Here is a 25,581-nt window from a genome sequence, read left to right on the forward strand (position 1 = left end):
CAAACAGACTGCAGCTCCTTGAACTCTACTCCACTTGTCTTCTGGCTCCAGCTTTGAGGGAGAGGAAGGGGCAGTCAGTGATGTTGTCAGACCTTTGGTTTCAAAGCTGGAATGTCGTGAGTTCTAATCTTGAAATCGGGGAATTTACAGCTTAGCAAAAGATTAAAAAACTGAAAGCATTTAATTGTGAATTACAGTTGTGATAAACATTATGAAGGAACCTAAGCTCCCTTGGGGAGGTCCTAGAAGACAGAATAATATTTTCCTGTGAAGGAGGCGTTGAGATTGAACAGATGAAGAGGCGTGGATCTGGGAAAAGAGGAGGGCACGTGATAAGGCTAAGGCCAGGAGGTAACTTGATTGAGGAAGTCTTGAATTGAGGCCTGGAGTAAGGTCAGCAAGAGAGAGAGAGAGGTGGGGAATAGCACTGTATGTGTTTATTTAATAAACACTTTATAGCACTTACAATGTGCCAGTAATGCCAGTCAGACTTTACAAATATTAACTCATTTCATCCTCATGACAAATTTGTGTTTATAGAAATTCACTTTGACTACAGCTTGAGGGCAGGAGTGGATGTAGGGTGTCCAGTAGGCCCTTGATCAGTACTTGTTAGCTTCACTGGAAGACAAGTTATTTGTGCACTGGTTCAAAAATGGTCACAAAGGGAGCCTGGGAGTAGGCAGCTGGGTCTTCCTGACTTCTTTTTCACTTCAGAGCTGACCTTTGTAGTCATCTGAGTTCTCTTCTGTGAGTTGCAAGGGGGTAAGAATAAGAGCCAGCACATGGGACTGTGGGTCCCCTTTGGCTAGGGGGAGGGTATATTTGGGAGCTGTTCTTCCTCATCCCATGGTCTCCAATTCCTCTCTGTGTCCTGCACAAAAACATTGGCAATTGCTTTGTTGTAGTTTAATGGGTTTTAACAGTGGTTTCTCTTTGTTGTCCCTGAAGCCCTGTGGAAATATTGAAAAGAACAAAGAAATCAGCAATGTTCATCTTCAATAGAAAGTATTGGAAAACCTTTCAGTCAGCTGCTTGGCTGAGGAGGGTACTGTGCAGACATTTAAACCAAGAGGCTGGGCTTCTGAACCTTCTACCCCATTCTTAGCAACAGGAAGGCCAAACTCTTGGCATATTAGTGCTTGGAGAGCCTAGGAACTCTGATGCCATGAGCTCTGATGAGCGTACCAGGATAGGAATTAGGAGCTTGTGGTTTCTGGGTCAGATGTGACTAAGGCTGGGTGGAGAATATCTGGTGTCTCCAAACATCTTTGCAGGCATGTGACCATTGTGTGCTTACCATACAATGGAACAGTTTCCATTATTGCAGCTTTATGATTCAGTATTTCTGCTGAGAAGATGAGGCACTTCCATAATCATGTGGGCATGCAAGAGTGGAACATCTGGGATCCACAGAATGCCTCTGGTATCCACTCCCCAACAGGGCTCTGTTTAAAGAAAGAAAGAATGACTACTACTCTGGGGAATGGAGTCCTGGGTAATTCAGACTAACACCTGGTTTTACCAGGGATCAGATTAAGGTGAGACAATCTTAATTGGGTAGAATTTCCTTGGGAGAAATATTTGAGGGTCACCAAGAAACACCATAACTGAGATAAATATTTTAATGTGATATCTTTAAAAATTAATGCAAAATATCTATGATGAATAAAATATCGACATTTGATGGCAACCCACACCAGTACTTTTGCGTGGAGAATGCCATGGACAGAGGAGCCTGGGGGGCCATAGTCTATGCTGTCACAGAGTCAGACACGACTGAAGCTACTTAGCATAGCACAATGTAAAGACATGTTGTTTGTTTTATGACGCTGCCTCATTGTCCATCGAGAACAGTCATTTCCAGTCAGCCCACAGTTCCCAGGCAGGTCACCACTGTGTCCCCTGCCAATTGGATTTATGAGTGTTGACAATAGTGTCGGAATAGATTGGCAACACAGAGATTTATATGGGCTTGTGTTTTTTAATCATAGAGCTTTAATCCACTTTTTTCATTTGGTTCAAAATAATGGAAAGATGTTTTGATAATTGCATCTAGGGATGCACATTTTCCCTTTTGCCCTGAGCTCCAATATGGCTCAGCAAGGTGCTCATTTTTAGAGGAATAGAGTCTAGGAAAGGGATTCTAGCTGCTTAACTTTAGGCAAATAACTTAACCTCTCTGCTTCTCTATTTTCTCATCTATAAAATGGGAATCATTATATTAATACCCACCTCTGAGCATTGCTGTGAGGATGAGGTGAGTGCTATAGGCACAGTGCTTAATCTAAACCTTGCTACAGATAACTAAAGCAGCATTCAACGTCTACCCTCTTCTATCCTGCAGGAGTTGTTCCAGCAGCTGTACAGTCACAAATGGTCCCCAAGTGGGGTTGAGGCTTATTCCCATGGGTTTGTTGTTGCTGAATGTTCTGTTCTGGAGCGAGCAGAGAGAATTTCCACACTCAGCTGACAAGCAACAGTGTGACTCTTGAGTCAACTTCATTTTTCTTGATAAATGATCTGGTCATTTTAAACTTTTTAAAAAAAATGCCCTTCTGCTTAGGGCATTACATGAAGCAACTTACTACAACTTTCTTCTCTGAACTAACTATCTGAACAGACTGAAAATAACAAAGTCCTACAGGCAAATGGTGCATTATAGAAACATCTTTTTAAAAAAATACACCACTCATGTTAATTTAACATTCAAGGTCAGTATTGTATTAGTCTACTTGGGAGGCCAAAACAAAATACCACAGTCTCTGGGTGACTTAACAACAGAAGTTTATTTTCTCACAATTCTGGAGGCTGAGAAGTCCAGGATCAAGGTTCTGGCTGACTCAGTTTCTGGTGAGAGCTCTCTTCCTGACTTGCAGACGGTGCCGGCTCACTGTGATGAGAAAGAGAAAGCTGGCTCTCTGATGTTTCTTCTTATAAGGACACTAATCTTATCAGATCAGACTCCACTCTTATGGATGCTCCCATTTAACCTTAATGAATTCGTTACTCTAAACACAGTCACAGGTTAGAGCTTCAGCATATGAATTTTGGACACAATTCAGTCCAACAGTTCAGTCGCTCAGTTGTGTCTGACTCTTTGTGACTCCATGGACTGCAGCACATCAGGCCTCCCTGTCCATCACCAGCATCCAGGAGCTTGCTCAAATTCATGTCATCCAGGACTTCCATGGTGGTTCAGTGGCTGAGACTTCACACTCCCATGTAGGAGGCCCAGGTTCAATCCCTGATCAGGGAACTAGATCCCACATGCCACAACTAAAGATCAAAGATTCTGTGTGCCACAGTTAAGACCCAGAACAGCCACATAGAGAAATAATAATAAATTAAAATATAGATAAGTAGATACAGAATAAATATAGCTATAAATGTGTTTATATGTGTATATGTGTATACATATATAACCACAAACATACACAAACATACACATTTCCCATCTGTCTGCTGAAAGGGCCTAGAAGCAATGACACTTGAAGAGGAACAAGCACACTTAGCACCAGTTATTAATTTCTCAATACCACTCTCCACAAAGGGTTCCTTGGATAAGTGATTAATTCTACCTCTGGGACTGAGAAACTTCAGGATGACGTTAGAACATCTTGTGCAAGAAAATAAGGAAGTATTCACAGAATGATCGGGATGTGTCAAAAGGACTAGGAGTCAGATTGTAAGGGCTCCCATTAGCCAAATGTGGAACATCAAAATAAAATAGGACAGTAACAGATTATAACCCAATGAGCAAAATAAGAATATGTTTATAGTAATATAACTATTAAGTAAGTAAACAGAGGAGAAGAGAAAGTTCTTTCTTATAGTGGGATGCCAGCTAATAAATGTAGAAGGAGCAATGCAGTTGGGAAATCACTAATGCTTTCTGAAAAAGCCATGTGGCCAATTACAAAGACAAGGACTGTAGCAGTTTTACATATTTTCCTTCTTGTATACATGGTATCTTTGTGTATACTGACATTTTTTCTTCCTCTTTTTGTTTTCATTTTAAAAATAAGTTGTTGGAAGTTAATGTTACAATTTAGTCCTTATGTAACACTATATTTTCCGAACTACTACAAAATCTGAGAAGTATTTAGTTGAGACTGTATCTCCTGGTTTTGGAAAGAGATGAGAATTGCTCACTTGTAAGAAAGATATCTGTAATGCATTAGGTGGACATATGGAACTGTTTTATCATTATATGGAAGTCCAGATGTAGACAGAAGGTTGCATATGGAAGCTGAGTCCCTAAATTCATACGGAACTGCCCATGTACTGCACCAGTTACCTCTGTGATAAGTGGGTCTATTAGATGTTTCTTTTTCCAGCTGCTGCAGTGCTCAGCTTTGCCGGTAGGGGGAGCCGACAAGACACTCCAGAAGGAAGGGCTTCTCTCCTTGGCTCTGGAGCGCTCTTCACAACAGGCTCCTTCAGGCTGAGGCTGCTCTAGTTCCCCCGGGTGGAGCACATGTGGACTCTCCAGGGCCAGGTCCTGCTCAGGGGCTCCTGCAGCGTGGGCGGCTTCTTCATCACTTGTATCCCACAGCACATGGCAGCCAGCAGTGCACAGTGGCTAGCAGCTTCCCTTGGCCCTGAGTTGAGAGGCTCTGTAGTAAGTTTTGAGGTGTGGCGGCTCCTTGTGAAGAACTTGCCCCAGTACCACAGATGGCAGATTTCCAGCAGGTTCTACCAAGATGGGTTGGTTTGCATATTAAAGATGTACTCACAGACAAGATGCCTGCTATCTCTAGAAATTAGCTAACTCTGGGTGGTGTGGGTGAGGTGGGCAATCCCTCCCTAGGTTTGCAAGGTCCCAAATGTCAAAACATCACAGAAACAAAACAATACAGCAAATAATAAAACATGATAGATACACAGGAATTCAGAGTCCAGTGAGAGTGGCTTGTCTGTACTCCACAATGCCAGGACTTCATCTGGAAGTATTGAATGCAGAGGTTGACCACACAGCTGGGGGTTGGAAGTCTTCCTTCTTTCCTGATGGCTCAGGGCTACCTGAGTTTTGGTGAACAAAGAAGAAACTGCCTTGTTTTTGTTGACATAAATTGGTGGTGGTTTGGTGGTTTAGTTTCTCAGTCATGTCTGACTCTTGCAAACCCGTGGACTGTAGCCCACCAGGCTCCTCTGTCCATGGGATTTCCCAGGCAAGAATAGTGGAGTGGGTTGCCATTTCCTTCTCCAGGGGATCTTCATGACCCAGGAATCGAACTGGGTCTCCTGCATTGCAGGCAGATTCTTTACTGACTAAGCTACGAGAGATTTGACATAAATTAGAAGACCCTGATGCTGGGAAAGATTGAAGGCAGGAGGAGAAGGGGCAGAGGATGAGATGGTTAGATGGCAACACCAACTCAATGGACATGAGTTTGAGTAAACTCCAGGAGTTGGTGATGGACAGGGAAGCATGGCATGCTGCAGTCCATGGGGTCGCAGAGTCGGACACGAACTGAACTGACTGAACTGAACTGAAGAAGTCACAGTATCATTTCTGCCATTCCCTTGTGCATGCTAAGTTGCCTCAGTCATGTTTGACTCCCTGAGACCCCATGGACTGTAGTCTGCCAGCCTTCTCTGTCCTTGGAGATTCTCCAGACAAGAATACTGGAGTGGGTTGCCATTCCCTCCTCCAGGGAATCTTCCCAAACCCACGTCTCTTGCATCTCCCCCAACCTTGAGAGACAGGTCAAGGCTATCTCCACTTGATAGCTGAGGAAAATGACAGGCTGACTAAGTTAGGAACCAAATTTAGATTTCCAGACCATTCAAAATGCTACAGCTGTCTTAAAGTCCCTGAATCTACCTTCACTGTGAACTTTCCCCAGCCTTACAAAAGACTCTTTATAAGACATGACCCACTCAAACCACACAGCCAAAAAAAAAAAAAAAAAAAAGCAAATCTGGTCTTTCCTCTACTACTCTTGGGATCTCCAACCTCCCATTACCACTGGGGCCTCTTAAGGTTATGGTGAATCATGGAGATTTCCCCTGATGCTGGTTCTTTCAAAGCTGCATGATATTCGATAAGTCACACAACCTCCCTGGACCGCCCATTTCCTCATTTTCAAGCAGAAGTGGCTTAACAGCCCCTGCCTCATAGGGTTGTTGATGGAAGTATTGAGACAAGTGGTGCGTGGCCGCCAGACAGCGCTCTGCAGCTGTTGATTCTTGTTGGGCCACTTCCAATTTTATCCAAGACCAAAGGGCAGTGGTGGGATTGACTTGGGCCATCCTGGCTCAGGGGTCTACCCTCACAGTTGAGGCCTCTCCTTTGCCCCAGAAACAGGGTTCTCTGGGATCTGCACATTGCATCACAGATCCCAGCAGGAGGGGGCAGCCCCTCAAGGGTATGGTCTCAGGGCCACCCACCTTGGCAGCCCACAGTCACTTAGCCCTGGGGAAGCAGCCTTTTGAGCCAGTGTCCTGGGTGGCATCACACAGACGGGCCTCAGGGGGTACATCTGGTTCCAAGTCTGGTCCTGGCCAACCTCCCCTGGGGAGGAGGGCTGAGCGTTGCCAGAGTCAAACGCCTTCACTGCTGGCCCAGGCCTAGTCCGTGGCCCCTTGCTTCTGCTCAAAGATGCCTTACATCTCCTGCAAAGGCCTAGGCACTCCTTGAAAGCTAGACTGACAAGTTCAAGAACCTCCAGAATCCCACCTAGCTCCATTCAAAGGAGACCCCCCACCCATCACCCTCATAGCCCTTGTTCCCACAGGCTGGTGGGAGCCATGTGGAGAACAAGCCTAGAGACACACAGGTGGGAATGTGGGTTCTGGCCTGGCTCACAGAGCTTCAGTAGAGCCCCCTGTCGGGCAGCTGTAGGGGACTTCCTGTTTAGGTACCATCCCAGTGGCATGACAGGCTGGATTGTGAATCAGGAGACCCAGGTTCTAAATTTAATACTCATATCATCAACCAGTTGTGTGACCTAAGGCAAGTCACTCACTCTCTCTGAGTCTCAATTACCCCCTCCAAAAAATGAGAAGCCTGGAGCAAATATTCTTTAAGGTCTCTTCCAGCTCAGGCATGCTCTTGTAGCATAATGCCAGTACACCGTACGTGTTCAGGAAATGTTTATCTAGTAATTTAACTAGATTTAAGGCAGGATTCTCTAGGTCTCTGCACCCAGTTACTTTCTTACTATGCTTTTTGCCTCTGCTGTTAGCTGATTTGGGTCAAGTGCCAGCTTAGGGCTTGGGACACAATAGGTGTGAGTTTAGTCTATATATGCGGTATGTTTACAGTAGCCCAGAGACTGAAGACAAAACAGAATCTGACTGTGAGTGGTTAAGAGTTGGTCCCAGGATGTCAGGGTGGGCTATGTGGTCCTTCTTGTTACAGGTCACCTCATTGCATTGGGGCTCAGAGCAACTGTCACGTGTCACTACTTGTTCCCTAAACAATCTAGCCTTACTTTGGCTCACGGTGCACCTTCTGCCTTGAACACCTGTCAGGACTTATATACTCAATTTATAAGCTAATAAGCTAATCTGCTGTTGTTTCTGGTAGAAGACACAGGACTCCTGGGTCAGAGACAAAGGATTGACCACTGTTGGCACAGCAAGCAGCATTAGCACTGTTGTTACACATCTTTCTCTGGTTTTCAAGTTTCACAGGGGCACCACGGAGGGGTCCAGGTGGATGTTACAAACACGCAACAGGTTTGTGTCACAGCTGAGGAGCACTGAGCTTGGAAAACCCACCACTGTCCCCTCCTACCTCGCCACTTTTATCATAAGCAATAAGCAAGTCTGCTCTGTGTCTGGGAGAAGATGTTCCTTCATCCCTCGAAGTTCTAACACAGCACTGAGAAATGGTGAGGGAAACAGCGCTCATGGCCTTGCATTCTCGGCACACACGCCTGGTGATAACACTCAGGGAGGCTCAGGACCTGCCTGGTGGGGAACTGCCTCACCAAGGCTCCTACCCTCCACCTCTGTCAAAATCCCATCCATCCTCAAATGACACTGTTTTTGAATCTTTCTCCAGCCCTCCCATCACCAACACTTTCCTTTTTGTATTTTCCTTATAATTCTTGTCTACGCCTCTTTTTTGTGTCCACAATTATCCCTCTCCTACCAACAGAGTGCAAACACTTGGAGGGCAGGCCTTGGTCCTCTTCATTCCTGTATTCCACACCCAGCTTGTCTGCATCCATTGGGTGCTTAGACTGTATTTGTTGAGTTAAAGGTATCCAGATCTTTGCGCATGGTTATGCTTCTGCAAAGTCTGATGGACTGCCTTTTGGAATATTTTCAACATTCCAGAGGCTAAAAATACCTCCTCAAAGCTGTCAAGGGTGTTTCCTTGTAAGGAATAAAGTAGGATTTGCCTTGTGAAGCCCAAAGTTTATGTCCACCAGGTGGCGCCCCATCCCCAACTCTCCAGATGCGTTTTTTAGAGGAGGGAAGGAATTCTCTTGTCTGCTTCCAAATGTTTGTTGGCTTAGGTCCCCCACTTACAGAGATAGTTTGTGTGGCGTAATTCTCTGTCATCGGTCCAGCACAAAGATTCAGTGTTCAGTTGCGCATTCTAGTCCCAGCCCCACTCAAGACTGGCACCCTGAGACACTGAAGGATGTCTCTCCAAGGGTCGCTCAGGGATGTTGAGGGAAAAGACCCAAAATTGGGACTAGAAGGCCTAGGTGTGAGTTCCCACACTGACATGTAGTAGCTGTGTTTCTTTGGGCAAGTCCTGTAAACTTTCTGCGTCCCTGTGAGAGTAGCTGAGAATTAAATGTGAGAAACTATATAAAAGCATACTGAATGTGGGTCAGCCTGACCCATCCTGACCTGGCTGGGGTCAGCCACACCTGGGCTGCTGTTTAAACTGTCACCCATTAGTTCTGTGACCATGGTCCTCTTCCTTCTCTCTCTAAGCTTTGGTTGCCCCATCAGTGAATCAGAGTTAATACCAGTTATTTTATAAAATAGGTTTATCTGGCTGCATTGGGTCTTAGATGGGGCACGTGGGATCTTCGACCTTTATTGCAGCAGGTAGGAGCTGTGGTTGAGGCATGCTAACTCTTAGTTGTGATGTGCAGGATCTAATTCTCTGACCGGGAATTGAACCTGGGCCCCCTGCATTGGGTGCTAGCAGTTTTAGCCCCTGGACCACCAGAGAAGTCCCAATACCAGTTATTTAAAGAGTTGGTATAAGGATTAGGTAGCACAATAAATATGAAGTGCTCACAGTAATGCTTAGTGTATAGTAAGCATTCAATTCATAACAATCACATATATATTATGTATCCCTAACCCCTCAAATAATGCCGAGCATTACTAAGTGCTAATACCCATCTGCTGAATAAAAGGATTTCACAGATGAGGAAACTGAGGCACAAAGAGGTTAAATCACACACATATACACACACACCACGTCCCAGCACCAGGGAGTGACTAGGCAGTGAGAAGTAGACAAGCAGTCTGCCTCTCAGGCTTGCATCCTGAGGGTCTATGCCATGCTGTCTTATAAAAATTTTTTAATTTAAAACATACATTCGGAGTTTTCTCAGCTACCTGTAGATGGGACTGAGTTGGCAGTGGGAGGCTTTTGCTCCCTGAAAACCATGTAGTTTTTCTCCCTCAAGGGGAGCCAGGGATCAGCATGACTGAGATGAGAGACAAGCTCTGCAGGGTCGGATAAGCTGGAGGTCTTATCCATGCACACTTCCCAGGACAACAGGTGTCTTCTTACTTCCACTGCTGTGTTTGCAGCCACCCAGTCATTCACTCCATGGATTTACTGAATCTCCTATGTGCCAGGCACAGGCAAAGATGGGTAAGATGTAGCTGACTTAGAACTATGCAGAGGGACCCTCCAAGGGGGTGCCTAGAAGAGCCAACAAACCAAAGGAGGAACATTTAAACTGGGCATTGAAGGTTAAGTAGGAGTTTGCCAGACAAACAGGGTCTGGGATTGAGGGGCTGCTGCTGCTGCTTAGTTGCTCAGCCATGTCCCACTCTTTGCGACTCCATGGACTGCAGCCCGCCAGGCTCCTCTGTCCATGGGGATTCTCCAGGCAAGAATACTAGAGTGGGTTGCCATGCTTTCCTCCAGGGGATCTTCCCAACCCAGGTCTCCTGCATTGCAGGTGGATTCTTTACCAGCTGAGCTACCAGGGAAGCCCGGGATTGAAGGGTATTCTGAGACTATTCGGGAACCTTAAGAAGTTTGGTGGGGTTGGCATACTGGATGTGAGCATGGGTAAGAAAAGGAAGAGGGAAACCAGGAAATTGGGAGTCCGTTGGGGCCAGATTGTGAAACATGCCCATAGAAAAGATAGAACCCTATATTCTGTGGTCAGCAGGAAGCAGTGTATATACACAACTAGGTCTGTACTTTAGGAAGATGCCACAATGCATGAAGGTTAGTTCAGACGAGGAGGGAAGAAAGACCAGCAGTAATTACCAGCTTCGTAGTCTTAACCCCTCTAGGCTTCCTTTTTCTCCTCAGCAAGATGAGAAAAATAATTGTATATATCTTATGTGCATGAGTGCTAAGTTGCTTCAGTCGTGTCTGACTCTTTGTGACCCTAAGGACTGTAACCCACCAGGCTCCTCTGTCCATGGGATTCTCCAGGCAAGCATACTTGAGTGGGTTGCCATGCCCTCTTCCAGAGGATCTTCCTGACCTAGGGATGGAACCCACGTCTCTTATGTCTTCTGCATTGGCAGGTGGGTTCTTTACTACCAGAGCCACCTGGGAAACCCTTGTATGTATCCCGGGGGATGTCAAATGAGACTCCATAAATGAGAATTCCTGCAAAGCACCATAACAGCGATAATGTAAAGCATTGTTGGGCTTTGCTATCTCTCAGAGCTGGGTTTGTGTCTTGGTCGTGCTGGGAAGTCAACTTTTAATACGATTGATGGCAAAGAAGGCTGGAAAAGAGACTGGACTAACTGGACTTTGCTTTGTGGAGTGGGAAGCAAAGTGGGGGCCTGGAGTGGGTGATAGTCCCTTTCAATGACAGAAGGACTGGGATGGCTGAGTCCAAGTCCGAGCCCAGCTTTAGAAAGAATAAGTTTGAGGTGGGCAGTGGCAGGGTATGATACCCAGGATGTCTAGGTGAGAAGAGGCGGCTGCTTAAGCCCAGCACTGCTCTGCTCCCTCGCCTAGGAAGGGCCGGGAGGCCCCAGCGGGCTGCAGGACAGGAGAGAGGAGAAAGAAAAGGGCCCAGCCTAAGGTTGGGGGCGGGAGCGAGGAGGGGGGACGCTCCAGCTCCAGAAGACAGCGCTCTGCTCCGAGGCTGGACCGGAGCCAGGGAGGCAGAGAGGCAGGGCGGGCAGATGTGGTATAAACTTTTCCCAATCGGACGGAAAGGCTGCGGGTGCGCTCCGCCCTGCCCCGAGGAGAAAGGAATCCGAGTTGGGAGTTTGGCAACTGGTGGACGAGGCCCAAACAGAGAGAAGGCAGGAAGCCGGGAGGAGCGCGTGGGGGTGGAGACGAAGTGGGGGGAAGAGAGAGGGCGGGCAGGAGGGGTGGAGAGAAAGAAAGGGAGAAAGAGAGGGCTGCGGGGAGGAAGGGTGGGGAGAAGGGGAGAGGAAGAGAGGAGGACTCGGAGAGGAGCGAGGAGGCCGCAGCGGGCTCAGGGGCACGTCCGCCGGGCCGTCCCCGCGAGCCAGACGTCGCCATTCCGCTGCTCGGAGCCCCGCCGCCGCCGCCGCCGCCGCCGCGCCCGGGGGCCATGCTCCCGCCGCCCCCGCGCCAGCCACCGCCCCAGGCGCGCGCGGCCCGCGGCGCGGTGAGCCTGCAGCGGGCCTTTCTGCGCGGCCCGCTGGGCGTGCTGCGGCTGCTGCAGCTGCTGGCGGGCGCCGCCTTCTGGATCACCATCGCCACCAGCCGGTACCAGGGCCCCGTGCACTTCGCGCTCTTCGTGTCCGTGCTCTTCTGGCTGCTGACCCTGGCCCTCTACTTCCTCACGCTGCTGGGCAAGCAGGAGCTGGTGCCGGTGCTGGGCTCGCGCTGGCTGGCGGTCAACGTGGCGCACGACCTGCTGGCGGCCGCGCTCTACGGCGCAGCGATGGGCATCATGATCGGGCAGACGCAGAGCCACAGCTACTGCAACCTCAAGGATTACCAGATGTCCTGCGCCTACCACGCCTTCCTGGCGGCAGCGGTCTGCGGCGGCCTCTGCCTCGGCCTCTACCTGCTCTCGGCGCTCTACGGAGGCTGCCGCCACTGCCAAGGCGAGCGGGAGGTGGCGTGAGGCCGCCCCGCCGCGGGGCTGGGCACCCGTCCTTCCAGCTGCCGCCGCCCCGCTCCCGGGCGCCCCGGCACCCTCCCTTCGCCCCGCGTTCCCGCCGCCTCCCGTACTCCGGAGCCCCGATCGCAGTTCCCGCCCCCAAGGCATCGCCGCGGCCCAGAGCCGGGACAGCTGCGCGGTCTCCTGGGACCCCATGGGCTACATCCGAGGGGGCGGACGCACACTTGCAGAGCGGCCGCCCTGAGGCGAAGCCTCGAGGTTCCTCTTCCCTTTCCCGGCCGAGAGCAAGACGTGGAATGGCGCCGCGTAGATCCGGGCGAGGCTCCCAAAGTGGAATCTGTATACTGGCGGCGCCGCTGCCCCCTCCCTCCCGCCCCGCTTTGGGCAGAGCGCCCCCTTGCCCTGGCCCTCCTTACAGCCCCGAGTGCTGAAAAAGGCAGGCACGCCGCGGCGGGCGGAGCCGGGGACCGGCCTCCGCTGGTCTCAACTTGAGCGACGGGTGTGGTTTTAGTCTGGGATTGCGCGGGTATCCTGCGCAGCCCTTTGGGGCCATCCCTTGGTGCTTTGAAGTCTTGGGGTGGGGCCCATCTGCAACGGTGAAGATGGATAGAAAGTGCCTGTGGGTTTTGTCCTTCTGCCTGTTCCGCCTTTGTCGTCGGGGTTCAAGGAGGTCAGGCCCTACCGCCCACTAGCTTCCCTGGCCTCACCTTCTCAGCCTTACTCTCACCGGCTTCTGTTCCGTCCCCACCTCCCTGTATCTTTTTGCGTTAGGGGGTACCACGTCACCGTCAAGGAATGTTAGGCGAGCCCCACCCTTTTTTGCAGATGGAAATTAAGATCATGCCCTTGGGAACAGCCAGAAAAGATTAGAACCCCATCTTCCCACCCCAAGTGAAGCGTTGTCTAGCAGTGTTTACTTTAAAGCCTTGGATGTTCCCAGGAATCCCGGTTCTGGAGCTAGTTAATGGATGGTTTCAAGGCCAAGGGGGTTTGTCAAAGGTGCTTTCTCCCTTTTTTGGGAAGATTCACAATGCTCGTTAGCATATCAAAGGCTCTGAGAAGTCCTGCACTGAAGAGGCCCCTGAGTAATGTAATTTACGGTGTTAAGTGCCTCTGGACTGGGATCAGTTTTTCCCACCTTAGGTTCCAAGTAGTCCTGACTCTCATTTATCAGCAAGGGGCCCAGCCCATTGGCTGAGATCGGTTTGAAGAGGTGCGGCACTCCCTGTCTTTCCCAGGGAATTTCTACAGCAGAGAGAACCCGCTACTCCCTGTGTATAAGATAAGATAGTCAGTCACCCCTGCCAGGCCAATGGTAGCCTGGGGGACAGTGAATCTGAACATTCCTTTACGAAGGGAAACGCTACCCACTCCAGTATTCTGGCCTGGAGAATTCCATAGTCCGTGGGGTCACAAAGAGTTGGACACTACTGAGTGACTTTCACTTTCACTTTCCGTTTTTGGGGGGAAATGATGCCAAGGTTATCCGGATGGTTTCCCGGTTTCCCAGTCAAAAGAAATATCACCCATGAGAGATGCTGACATTGACCATAAGCAACTGACAGCAGTGGGTCACACCAAACAGAGAGCACTCTGGATCTGGGATGAACAGCTGGCCAGCTGTAAGGTAAGATGCTTCTTGGCTTTCTGGAGAGATCATAGACCTTTGAATAAAAAAGCTCGGGGACCCTTCCTTTTCTAAAAGCCAAAGGGATTTTATTCAGAGAGCCAGTTGAAGGGGTGTCAGTAATAACCACAATGTCCAGAGTTGTAACAACTCAACTTTTTTGCTAAATCCTCAGAAGTCAGCTCTTTGGAAAAGTTTTGACCCTCTCTGGATTAGAAACTAGAATAGAGATGGTCAGAATGTTTCTGTGAGCATGTTTGTAAAGCTTAGGTGGAGATGTTTTAGGTTTCTCCGTCATAGTGATGAAGATCTAAGTGGGGATGTGGAGTGCTTTTGTAAGTTTTACAGAGTCACCACTTTGCATCTATCCAGCCCTACTGTGTGCCTGGCACTACTCAAAGGATTCAGTGTATTTATTTCATTCTCTCAATAACCCTCTTGAGCTGCGTTCTATTCTCATTTCCATATTCCGTATGAGGAATATGAATCTCAGAGAGGTTAAGTAACTTACCTAGAGTCTCCCAGCTGGTGAGTGGTGAAGCTCAGATTTGAACCCTGGCAGCCTGACCTTTTCAGAACCAGGCTGTACTATATTACAGTAGGGTGTCAATACCTATTAAATACTGTTAACATGGTTATCTTGATTTTTGATTTATTTATTTTTAAAAATTTTGACCAAGCCACATGGCTTGCAGGGTCTTTGTTCCCTGAACGGGGGTCGAACCTGTGCTGTGCCCTTGGCAGTGAAAGCGCTGAGTCCTAGCCAGGGACTGCCAGGGAATTCCCCATGGTTATCTCGAGAAAAAAAGTTTTTGTAACTGTGGTAAAATATTTCTAACATTGTGGTTAAGACTGATCGTTGAAACCATCTTTGAAGCGTACAGTTCAATGGCGTTAAATACTTCCACATTGTTGTACGACCATCAGCACCATCCATCTCCAGAGCTTTTTCATCTTGCAAAACGAAAACTCTACACCCATTACAATTGTGGTTGTTCCTGCTATTGTTGTTGCTGTTGTTTTCTGTCCTCTGGGAAATCCTGAGCCCTTCAGCATCTCAGTTAGGTTGGGGTCCTGCTGCCGGGCTCCAGGCAGTGTACCACCGCCCCCCCCCCCCCGCCCCCCGCCATTTCCTCAGCTCCCACCACTGGTGCCATCCAGGGCCTGAGGGTGGGCTCTGCTGGAGTGCTGGGGGGTGTCTGGAAGCCCAGTGACTTTGTCTCTTCTGTCGCGAGTTTCCATGTTGCTGAGGCCATGGAGACTCCCAGAGCCGGTCATGCCGACGTCTCCTAGGGCCCACTTCCCTGGGCCAGCAGAAGGTTTCAGTGTCTTCACTGGCCATGGAGGGAGGAGGGAAGAGGTCTTTGCTCAGCAGCTCCCTTTCCTGGGGTATGATGTATTCAGTGGAAGAGCCAAGATGGTGAAGGTTCCTTTTGCCTTGACATAGAGAAATCCCCCTTCTGTTTGTGTCTATGACTTGGGCACAAGCTTCCAGACACCTAGAACTGAGCCATGCACCCCTGAACCCTAAACAGTGGTTTTTAAGCTCCAGCATGTGCTCCTTTTCTCTGTTTTAGATCATCACAGAAGCTGCATCTGCAGCTCAGCTCTGGCCCACTGAGGACCTCTTCTTAGCCCCAAGCCCATGGTGCTCTGTCTGTGATCAGGTGACCTTACTCAGGAGCAGACGTCTCCCTGGCCTTCATGGTACCTTTTCCAGCCACACGTGCCTGAAACATTCCAGAGCTCACTGGCTCTGCTAGCTGTGCCTTCCTGCTTGGCCTCCCACTGCTTTTCCAGATGTGGGAAGGACCTGAAGACGGCCCCACACCATCTTCTGCTTCCAGAACCCGGGCTGTGGGCAAGGCCATCTGAAGTTGGCCTGGAACTTTGAGTTCTGGAGGCAGCCTCCTTGGCCTCCCTGTTTGGACTACAGGACTCTATCCAACCTGAGTTTGCTGTGGGCTGCCCCAGCCCAAAAATCTGGGACCACTTACAGGCCCAGGAGAGGATTTCTCCAGTGTTCTGCGAAGGCCAAAAGAGAGGGTGGGTGAGGAAGAGTAGGGAGAGGGGACCGAAGTGCCTCATTCAGTAGTTTAGTGGTGATGACCGATACGCTTTTCTGAATAAACTTTGGTTTGTCTGATCTGAGTGTATGTGTCTTCTCTCCTGCCCATTCTGTGCCAGGTCCCCGAACCTCCCTCCATCATCACATTTTGCCACACTTGTCTGCCTCCTTTCTGCTTTCCTGGCCTCTCCTTCTTTCTGGGAGGGAAAGAAAAATGAGGTCATAGGTTTCCAGTTAAGGCAGGACACAGGAATCAGAGGAATAAAACAGTCTGTGTCTGTCCCTGATTGAGGCTGGAGGGAATTCCAGAAGCTCCTGCCCTGGCTCTCAATGGGCCCTCTGGGAAGCTCCACTGCCTGATGGACAGGCACGGAATGACTATGGTGACGGAGCCAGAGGACCCTGTTCTGGTGCAAACCCATCATTTTACAGAAGGGGGAAATGAACTCCAGGTGGAGTGGCAACTTGCCTAACATCACAGAGCTGACTGGGGCCACAGCGAGGTCTCCGAGAGTCCAGGCTGTGGGCGTTTCCTGCAGGCCACTGTGCCTGGTCTGATGTTGCCTCCTGGACACACCCAATCTGGTCCCCAGCCTCTGCCTTCCAGCCACAGCCTGCTGACTGAGGTGCCCTGGATAGGGCTGGAGGCTAGTTAACAGACTTCCTTGTTGGCACCTTCCTTCTGTGCCCTGGGCTTGAGGAAGTCTGTAGCCTGGACATAGAGTTCTATTGGCAGAACCACCTAGAACAGCTCCAGGCAGAGATTGGATACTGTGTGTTCTTCCACACGCACTCTCTTCCGAAGCACCCACCTCAATATGCAGCACAATCTGACTCTCTCTGATTCTCTCTCTCTTTCCCCCTCCTCTCCATGGTTTGGATTTCCAGGTGGAGGACAATGCTACCGGTTGCCCAGGATCTTCCTTTTCTCCCCTCTTCCCTCTGTGTCTGTTCATGAATATCATGAAAATAAAAAGTGGCCTGTATGCAAAGGCAGGTAAGCCCCTGCTCTACTTTAGCTTGGTGGAGCATTAGAAATTGAAAATATGCTTTTACTTGCATTACCTTACTTGATCTTGTCACTAGTCTAGAGGTTGGCACTGCCTGTTCAATAGAAGCAATAGAGTCCCAGAGAGAAGGGCCTTATCTATGGGCGCTGCTGCTGCTGCTTCAGTCATGTCTAACTCTTAGCAACCCCACAGACGGCAGCCCACCAGGCTCCTCCGTCCATGGGATTTTCCAGGCAAAGGTACTGGAGTTGGTTGCCATTGCCTTCTCCTATCTATGGCCACACAGCTGGCAAATGGCAAGACTGAGCCTGGAAGGTAGATGTTTTACTACCCTCTGCAGGCAGCCAGTTACTAAGCCCCGTGGGCCTCTGGCAGGCTCTGAGGTTGAGGGGGAGTTTGGTTTTCGCTTGTGGAGAACAGGTGTGCAGGAACGGCCTAATCTGATATTTCCTGTTTAATGCCAGGGGCACTTTTAAATAAGATACTGCTCCTTGGAAACTTAATTGAGCCTGTTTGGGTCTGGGGAATCTGAGGGATCTGTTCATTTCTATTATTTTTCCAACTTTTCTAGGGATAGGGAGTGGGATGGCCAGTGGTGAGGAAGAATTAAGAATTTCTTTCCAAAAAAATAAAAAATAAAAAATTTCTTTCCAGACATAAAAGGAAAGAGCAGGGATATGAGAGAAAAGTCTTGTTAGCAGTATTTGTATTTTTATTGTTTTTGTTTGTTACAATTGCTATTTGTAGAATAAAATAGTAACATATACCTATTTTTTTAAGTATACAAAGTAAATGAAGTCATTCGACCATCTTAACCTCATATCTGAGAGATAAGTTACTGTTCACTATTAAACCTTCTTCCTTAAATTTTATAACAAATCAAACATATGGATGCTTACTCACACACACACACGTAGACTCTTCCACAGCTTGCTTTAAAAATTAAACAATAAAAAAGTTCTAACCCTTTCTACACATTCTATAAATATAGTAACATAGCTCTGTGCATGTGCTAAGTCACTTCAGTCATGTCTGACTCTTTCTGACCCCACGGACTGTATCCCACCAGGCTCCTCTGTCCATGGGATTCTCCAGGCAAGAACACAGGAGTGGCTTGCCCTGCCCTCCCTCAGGGGATCTTCCCGACTCAGAGATTGAACCCGTGTCTCTTACAACTCCATTGGCAGGCGGGTTCTTTACCACTAGTGCTGCCTGAGAAGCCCTAGCCCTTTTAAAATGTCTATATAAATAGCCAGAAACTGCAAGAATTTTGGGGGCTTTCAGGATCCTTTGTAACATTCTAATATTGGCTATTGCTTCTCAGCCTTTTGTCTAAGATCAAGTGTAGCATCTAATTTGGCTAACTCTGTTACTGCCTAGGCTGCTTTCCATGGATATCATAGTGAAAACTGGTCCTTTTGTTTTTTTTCAAACTGATGAAAAATTAGAAACTTGGGAGGGACGTGACTTGCCCAGCTCTGTGCTCCTTTGCCCAGAGTGCCACGAGTAGCCAGGAGGGGAGAGAGCAGAGGGGTGGCTGTATCCCACTTCACGGCCAGACTTGGGGAGGGGAGCACCAGGGACTAGGGTGAGTAGGGGCAGCTCATCCGCCTGTGGAAATTCCAGTAAACCCTCTTGCCCTCCCTGTTCCATGACCCCAGTTCTTTTTGAACTCGGGGCTATTTGGGATCTTGTAGGCACCAAGGCTGTGATTTCCTTCCCCAGCACTGCGGTGAGGGCCAGCTCCCAGAGGCAGTCCCTCTGCCCCTTGATGCCAGCATGGTGGGGCAGAGGGGAGGGATGGGTGTGCAGGCTGTTCTTGCTGCCATCTCCAGGAGTCCAGAAGGGGGTTCTCTGATGCCCCAGGTAGAGCACTTCTGAGAAAGATGAGAAGGGGAAAGAAAGTGAACTAATTTTACCAAGTGTTTGCAATGAGCCAAGAACATGCTGGAGAAGGGATAGACTTCCCACTCCAGTATTCTTGGGCAGCGCTTGCGACTCAGCTGGTAAAGAATCTTCATGCAATGTGGGTGTCCTGGGTTCGATCCCTGGGTTGGGAAGATCCCCCGGAGAAGGGAAAGGCTACCCACTCCAGTATTCTGACCTGGAAAATTCCATGGAATAGTCCATGGGGTCACAACGAGTCGGAGAGTTCTGAGGGCCTTCCACTTTCACTTTTCAAGAACATGTTGGATGCCTCATGTAACATGCTTACCATTCTCACTAGTCCGTGTGGTATTAAAAGCTCCCATTTACCAGACATGGAGATAAGCTCAGAAGGGTAAACTGATTTCCCCAAGGCACTTGACTAAGTAACAGAAACAAGATGCAAACTCAGATCTAAGCTACCATGCTCTGCTGTTTCAGAGAGTTTCCCAGCAGACTGTTTCTCCTGGCCATCCAAAGACTTCACCCAGAGCAGCCTTAGCTTTTGTAATAGTTCTATCTTAAGCTAAGGCAGGAAAGAAAGCTATATTATTACAGACCTGAATTATCTCAGCTTCTCTCTTCCTGCTTTAAAATGAAGTTGGATAATGGCCTTCAGGTTTGATCAGCTCATTGGGCTGAGGCCACTCTCCTAAGGCCCTGGAGACAGTCCTGTCTGCCAGACAGATGTCAGAAGCATTTGTAAAACTGCTCCTCCACCCAGCCCTTCTCCCTCTCAAAACCTTGTGCCATAGGTCTGATCATCCGACCCGACCCTGAACTTTTGGATACTCAACTCCATCTTTTACAATCTTGTCCTGTATTCTGGGTTGGAATTCACAATCTCACCAGCCATAGCTTGAATCCTCTACCTGTTTTTTCCTGCGTCCAGATTTAAGTTTTCTTGAAAAGATGGCACTAAAGTGTTAAAAAATTATTGCTACTTTCCTGAAGGTCAGGACTGCCTCTTTCCTATGGAATCTGAGATCTTTCTTGCTCTCCTTTTGATTCGTTTTGGCAGTCTCCTGGCTGAGCCTCTGTGCTACAAGCAGTTCTGACTCCTCAGCCTGAAAGGACTCACTGTTTTCATCTTGTTTTCTGGGGTTCCCGTCCATCTGGAGAGACAAACTGACCATGAGTTTTCAGGAGTCAGTAGTGGGACATCCACATTCTCCTCGTTATGTGTCTGCAGGGTCTTCGATGACTGCATTCAAGTCAAAATTAGCCCAGGAACACGGGGCATTTCCAGCAACAGTTACTTGCTTGACTTCCCTAGCTGTTGTGTACCTGGACATTTCACAACATTTCCTCACGTCCTGGTAACCTCTGTTGTATTTTTCAGCTTGTTTCTATCTCCTCCCAGCCATCCCTAGGAACTAGTGCACTTGCTGAGTTTGTTTTTCCTTTTAAGTTAAACTGATGAACTCCATCAGTGATCTCAAGATAGTGGGCTAGAAGACTGAGGTGATGGGGTCTTTTTTTGTAGTGACTGTGATAGTGATAATAAAAATGATGATATTGTTACTGATAATGGCATTAATAGTAATAAAGGCGACACATGTCCCAATCACTTGTGTTCACAGTTAGCAAAGACATTTTTACATTATTTATATCATCTTCATACGAAAAGATAGCATGGACAATAACCACATTTTGTAGGTGAGGCTCAGAGAGGTAAAGTGGTTGCCTATATGTATATATATATGGCTTCCCAGGTGGTGCTAGTGGTAAAGAACCCACCTGCCAGTGTGGGAGACATAAGAGATGCGAGTTTGATCCCTGGGTGGGAAAGATCCCCTGAAGAAGGGCATGGCAACCCACTCCAGTATTCTTACCTGGAGAATTCCATGGACAGAGGAGCCTGGCAGGCTACAATCCATGTAGTCACAAAAGCGTGGATCATGACTGAAGTGACTTAGCACATGCACACACACACACGTGTGTGTGTGTGTAATATATATATATACACACATACGCACACAGATTTATTAGGGTATACTTGTACATTAAACTGTACATGGTTTTAATGTACATTTTGGGGAGTTTTGACATGTGTATTCTTGTGAAGCCTTCACGATTAAGGCTATGAACATATCCATAGTACCCCAAAGCTTTTTTGTGTCCCCTTGTTATATCTTTTTCTCTTTCCCATCTCCCCACCCCACGCAACTACTGATCTGTGTCCTGTGATGGTAGATTAGTTTATATAAGTGGAGTGTACAATATGCGCTTTTTCTTTCCCGGTGGAGGGGGCAGTCTGACCTCTTACACTCCATCATTTTGAGATTCATTCATGTTACTGTTGTAATAATAGTTCATTTATTTTTAGCTACCAGTGAGTATTATTCCATTGTATGGATATACTATAATTTGCTTATCCATTCACCTGTTGATGGATATTTACATTGTTTCAAGTTTTTGGTTATTACAGATAAAGCTATTGTGAACATTCATGCACAAATATTTGTGTGGACATATGCTTTCATTTGTCTTTGGTAGATTCCTAGCAGTGGAACGGCTCAGCTGTGTGGTAGGTGTATTTTTGTTGCTGTTGTTATTTTTATTGGCCATGTTCCAGGTGTAATTTGTCTATTTGTGTGTATGTGCTCTTGCCTGACATTTGTATCAGGGATGGTCATTCTAGATTCAGAATAAATCAGAAAGTTTTCTGTCTTGTTCTGTTTTCCAGAATAGTTTATATAATTTTACTGATGGGTTTAATAAAATTGTCTACAAATTAACCTGAACCTGATGCCTTTTAGAAAGCTTTAGGGGTTTTTTGTTGTTTATTTTTGACTGAGGTGCATGGCTTGCAGGATCTCAGTTCCCCAACTGGGGATTGAAAGCCTTGAATTCTAGTCACTAGGAAACCAGAGAAATCCCATTGAGAAAGTTCTTGGTTAATTTTCTCAATGTCTTAATGGTAGCTGGTCTTTGCAGGTTTTTTTGTGGGTTATCTACTGCTCTTCCATTGGTGGCATTTTAATTTAAGTTGTTTCTCTCACTAATTCTCTCATCTAATTCTCCAATTTACTGATAAAATGAGAACTTTTTGAGGGAAGAACTCTAGACTATTCTTCCCTATATTCCAATGAAAGGCACATAATAAGTGGTCATTTGGTGGAATGAATGAATATTGGTTTTAAGTTGCTATAACAAACACACCTCAATGTTTCAGTGTCTAAACTATAATAAAAGTCTATTTACTGTTCACATATAATTCTATTTCTTCCTCACCTAGCTGTCCATTGTGGGTATTTCAGGCCAGTGGGAGGTTTCCACCATGCGAGGATTCAAGGGTAAGGCTCCTCCCACTTTGTGGCCCAGCCATCACTTCTGCATTGAGCTGGCATTTGGGAGATTTCTGAATTTACTAGAAGTGGCATTTGTCACTACACTCTTCTTTTGGGGAGTCACGTGACCTAAACTATATGTAAGGGGGTTGGAAATGTAGTTCCTCTTGAGGCATCAGCTGCTCAGCTCCAACTCTATGCCCTGGAAGAGGGAAAGGGACTTTTGTGTGGACAGTCCACAGGTTTTATTGCTGAGGGTTTCACTGCCATGCTCTGTGAGACTTTTTTGTGCCCGTGTTTGATGAATGGTTGTTTTCATGGCTGCCAAGAGCTGTTGAGTAAGAGTGTAACAGCAGACATTCATTTCCTTGCTGTGTTTGTCCGACAACTCACTGTGTCACAGCTGGAAAACTCATTACTCACGAGGACTTCTTTCCCAGGTACAAGAACATAAAGATATATTTATTGAACACTTTTCAGAGTAATGGCAGTGAGCTACTAATCCAAAAATATACCCAAATAATAAGTTTAAATATTAGATATAATCCAAATAGTAAAGAGAATCTAAAAATACATACCAGTCAAATATTTCTTTCCTTTATTTGTTTATTTAAAAAATTGAAACAGTTCCTTTAAGATAAAATTTCACAAAGAAATTGTCCATATTAGAGTGTACAATTCAGTGGTTTTAGTATCCTTACTAAGTTGTGCAACTGTTACCATTACCCAGTTTTAAAACATTTCCATCACCATCACCCCAAAAAGAAACACTGTACCAATTCCTTCCTCCACCAATTCCTTCCACCCAGTTCCTTCTTCTGCCCAGTCACTGGTAACCTCTAATCAATCTACTTCCTGTCTCTACGGATTCTCCTAGTCTAGACATTTCATATACATGAAATTAAAGAACATGTGATCTTTTGTGTGTACATAGCATAATATTTTCAAGGTTCATCTATGTTGTAGCACGTAATCAATACTTTGTTACTTTTTATGATAAATATAAATAATAGTCCACTGAATAGGTATGTCACACTTTATCATTCTTTAATTTTTTTTAAATTGTGGTGAATCTTAATCACTTTTTAAATGTACAGTTCACCGGTTTTAAATATGTGCATACTATTGGGCAACCATCTCCAGAACTCTTATCTTTCAAAACTGAAAGTCCATGCTCATTAAATAATAAATCCTTATTCCTCCTTCCTCCAGCCTCTGAAAACGACTATTCAATACCTTCTGTCTCTATAAATTTGACTGCTCTAGGTACCTGTGTAAGTGTAATCATACAGTGTTTGTCTTGTTGAGACTGGCTTATTTCACTCAGCATTAATATCTTCAAGGTCCATTAATTGTAGCACGTGTCAGAATTTCCTAACTTTTTAAAGAAAAATAGTCCATTGTATACATATATAATGCATTTTGTTTATCTATTCCTCCCTTAATGGACATCTGGGTTGCTTCCACATTTTAGGTTTTGTGATTAAAACTGTTATGAACATGGGTGTACACATACCTCTTTGAGACCCTGCTTCCACCTCTCCTGTGTATATACAAAAAAGTGGCATTGTTGGACATATGGAGATTCTATGTTTAATTTTTTAGGAACTGCCATAAATTGTTTTCCATACAGTGCACCATTTACATTCCCGCCAACAGCACACAAGTGTTCTGTCTTCTCCACATCCTCATGAACACTTGTTGTTTTCTGTTTTACTCATTTATTTTAAAACAAGCATTTGTTGAGTACTTATTACACCAAGGCTCTGCTCCATACTTGGCAGAAACTGGGAGTGGCAAGATGTTAAGTCATAGTCTCCCTTGCTCTCAGGATCTCGGGGCACAATGGGAGATAGTCATGTTCAAGAGAAGTATTGAAATGCAAGCTGAAGGACTTCCTACAGGCTGTCTTGTGCTTAAGACTCTGCCTGTCCACTGCAGGGGCTTGGGTTTAATCCCTGGTCGGGGAAAGAAGTTCCCACAAGCCATGTGGCCAAAAAGAAAAAGAAAAAAAAAAAAGGAGGAAAGAAAAAAGAAATGTAAGATGATAGGGTTCTATAGAGATGAAAGAGTCTGTGCAAACACAGAGGAGGAAGTAAGAAATAATAGGGGAAGTCTCTACAAGGAACCTGATATTCAAGCTGGGTGTTAAAAGATGAGCCTGAGGAGTTGAGGTGGAAGGGAGTGTAACTGAAGCCAAAGGAGCAGCACGTAGTAGCCAGCCTCCAAGATGGCAGTGGGGATGGCCCCAATTATTCTCCCTTCCTGGTGGTTATGCGTTCATATACTCCTCCCATTAGGCATTGGACATTGACTAGTTCTGACCTGCAAAGCCAATGCGATGCTGTGAAAGTGACAGTGTGTGACTTCTGAGGATATGGCACAGGAGACCTTGTGGCTTGCTGCCTTGCTCCCTCTTCGATCTCCTGCTCTGGGGGAAGTCAGCTGTCATGTCGTGAGGACATGTCACACCTTCTGTAGAGTCCCAGGTGAAGAGGAACTGAAACCCCCTGCCAGCCTGCCAACACCACGTGAGGAAGTCAGTCCTGCAGTGCCAGCAGATAGCAGCAGCCCTGGCCAACATCTGACTACAACCTCACAAAGCCCCTCAGCCAAAACCACTCACCAGCATGCTGGTAATTCCCAGACCAAAGCCACCCCAAAGCCAAATAATATATATTTATTATTGTTTTAAGCCACTAAGTTTTGAAATAATTTGTGACACAACAAGAGATAACGAACGCAGCTAAGAGCATGAGAAGATTTGGTATATGCAGAAATGGTGGCATAGAGACCACCGCCGGAAACCCCAATTATAGAAAGGCTTCGGAAACGTCTGTGTAAGAGTGGGTGAGCGCGCCATCTGGTGGAGAAAGCTGTGCATAGCCATTCCTTTCTCTTAGCTTCTATTTTTCTAACTATTAATAGTTCTACCTAACATTTCTCCAAGGGCCATGGGCCTGTGTGCTTAATCACTCAGCTGTGTCCCACTCTTTGTAATCCTATGGACTGCAGCCCGCCAGGCTCCTCTGTCCATGGGGATTCTCCAGGCAAGAATACTGGAGTGGGTTGCCATGCCCTCCTCCAGGGGATCTTCCCAACCTAGGGGTTGAACCCAGGTCTCCTGCACTGCAGGTGGATTCTTTACCATCTGAGCCACCAGGAAAGCCCAAGAGTACTGGGGTGGGTAGCCTATCCCTTCTCGAGGGGATCTTCCCTACCTAGGAATCAAATTGGGGCCTCCTGCATTGCCGGCAAATTCTTTACCAGCTGATCTACCAGGGAAGCCCAAGAGCCACAGTGAGGTTCAATTATGTGGGTCACATACACCTTTGCTTACAGATGCAAAGCTAACCTTTGAAAAATGTCATATTAATTGGGCTTCCTAGGTGGTGCTAGTGGTAAAGAACCCACCTGCCAA

At 47.0% G+C, this 25,581-nt stretch overlaps 1 protein-coding gene across 1 annotated transcript; it reads left to right on the plus strand.

Moving 5' to 3' along the window:
• Positions 1-11,384: 11,384 nt before the first annotated feature.
• Positions 11,385-16,009, plus strand: MARVELD1 (MARVEL domain containing 1). Its single transcript, XM_065923037.1, has 2 exons — positions 11,385-13,863; positions 15,441-16,009. The coding sequence occupies exon 1, from the start codon at positions 11,718-11,720 to the stop codon at positions 12,237-12,239; it is 522 nt and encodes a 173-aa protein (XP_065779109.1). The 5' UTR covers positions 11,385-11,717; the 3' UTR covers positions 12,240-13,863; positions 15,441-16,009.
• Positions 16,010-25,581: the final 9,572 nt, after the last annotated feature.

The sequence above is a fragment of the Muntiacus reevesi genome, chromosome 2 (genome assembly GCF_963930625.1).
Source record: "Muntiacus reevesi chromosome 2, mMunRee1.1, whole genome shotgun sequence".
In the NCBI taxonomy this organism is placed as follows: domain Eukaryota; kingdom Metazoa; phylum Chordata; class Mammalia; order Artiodactyla; family Cervidae; genus Muntiacus; species Muntiacus reevesi.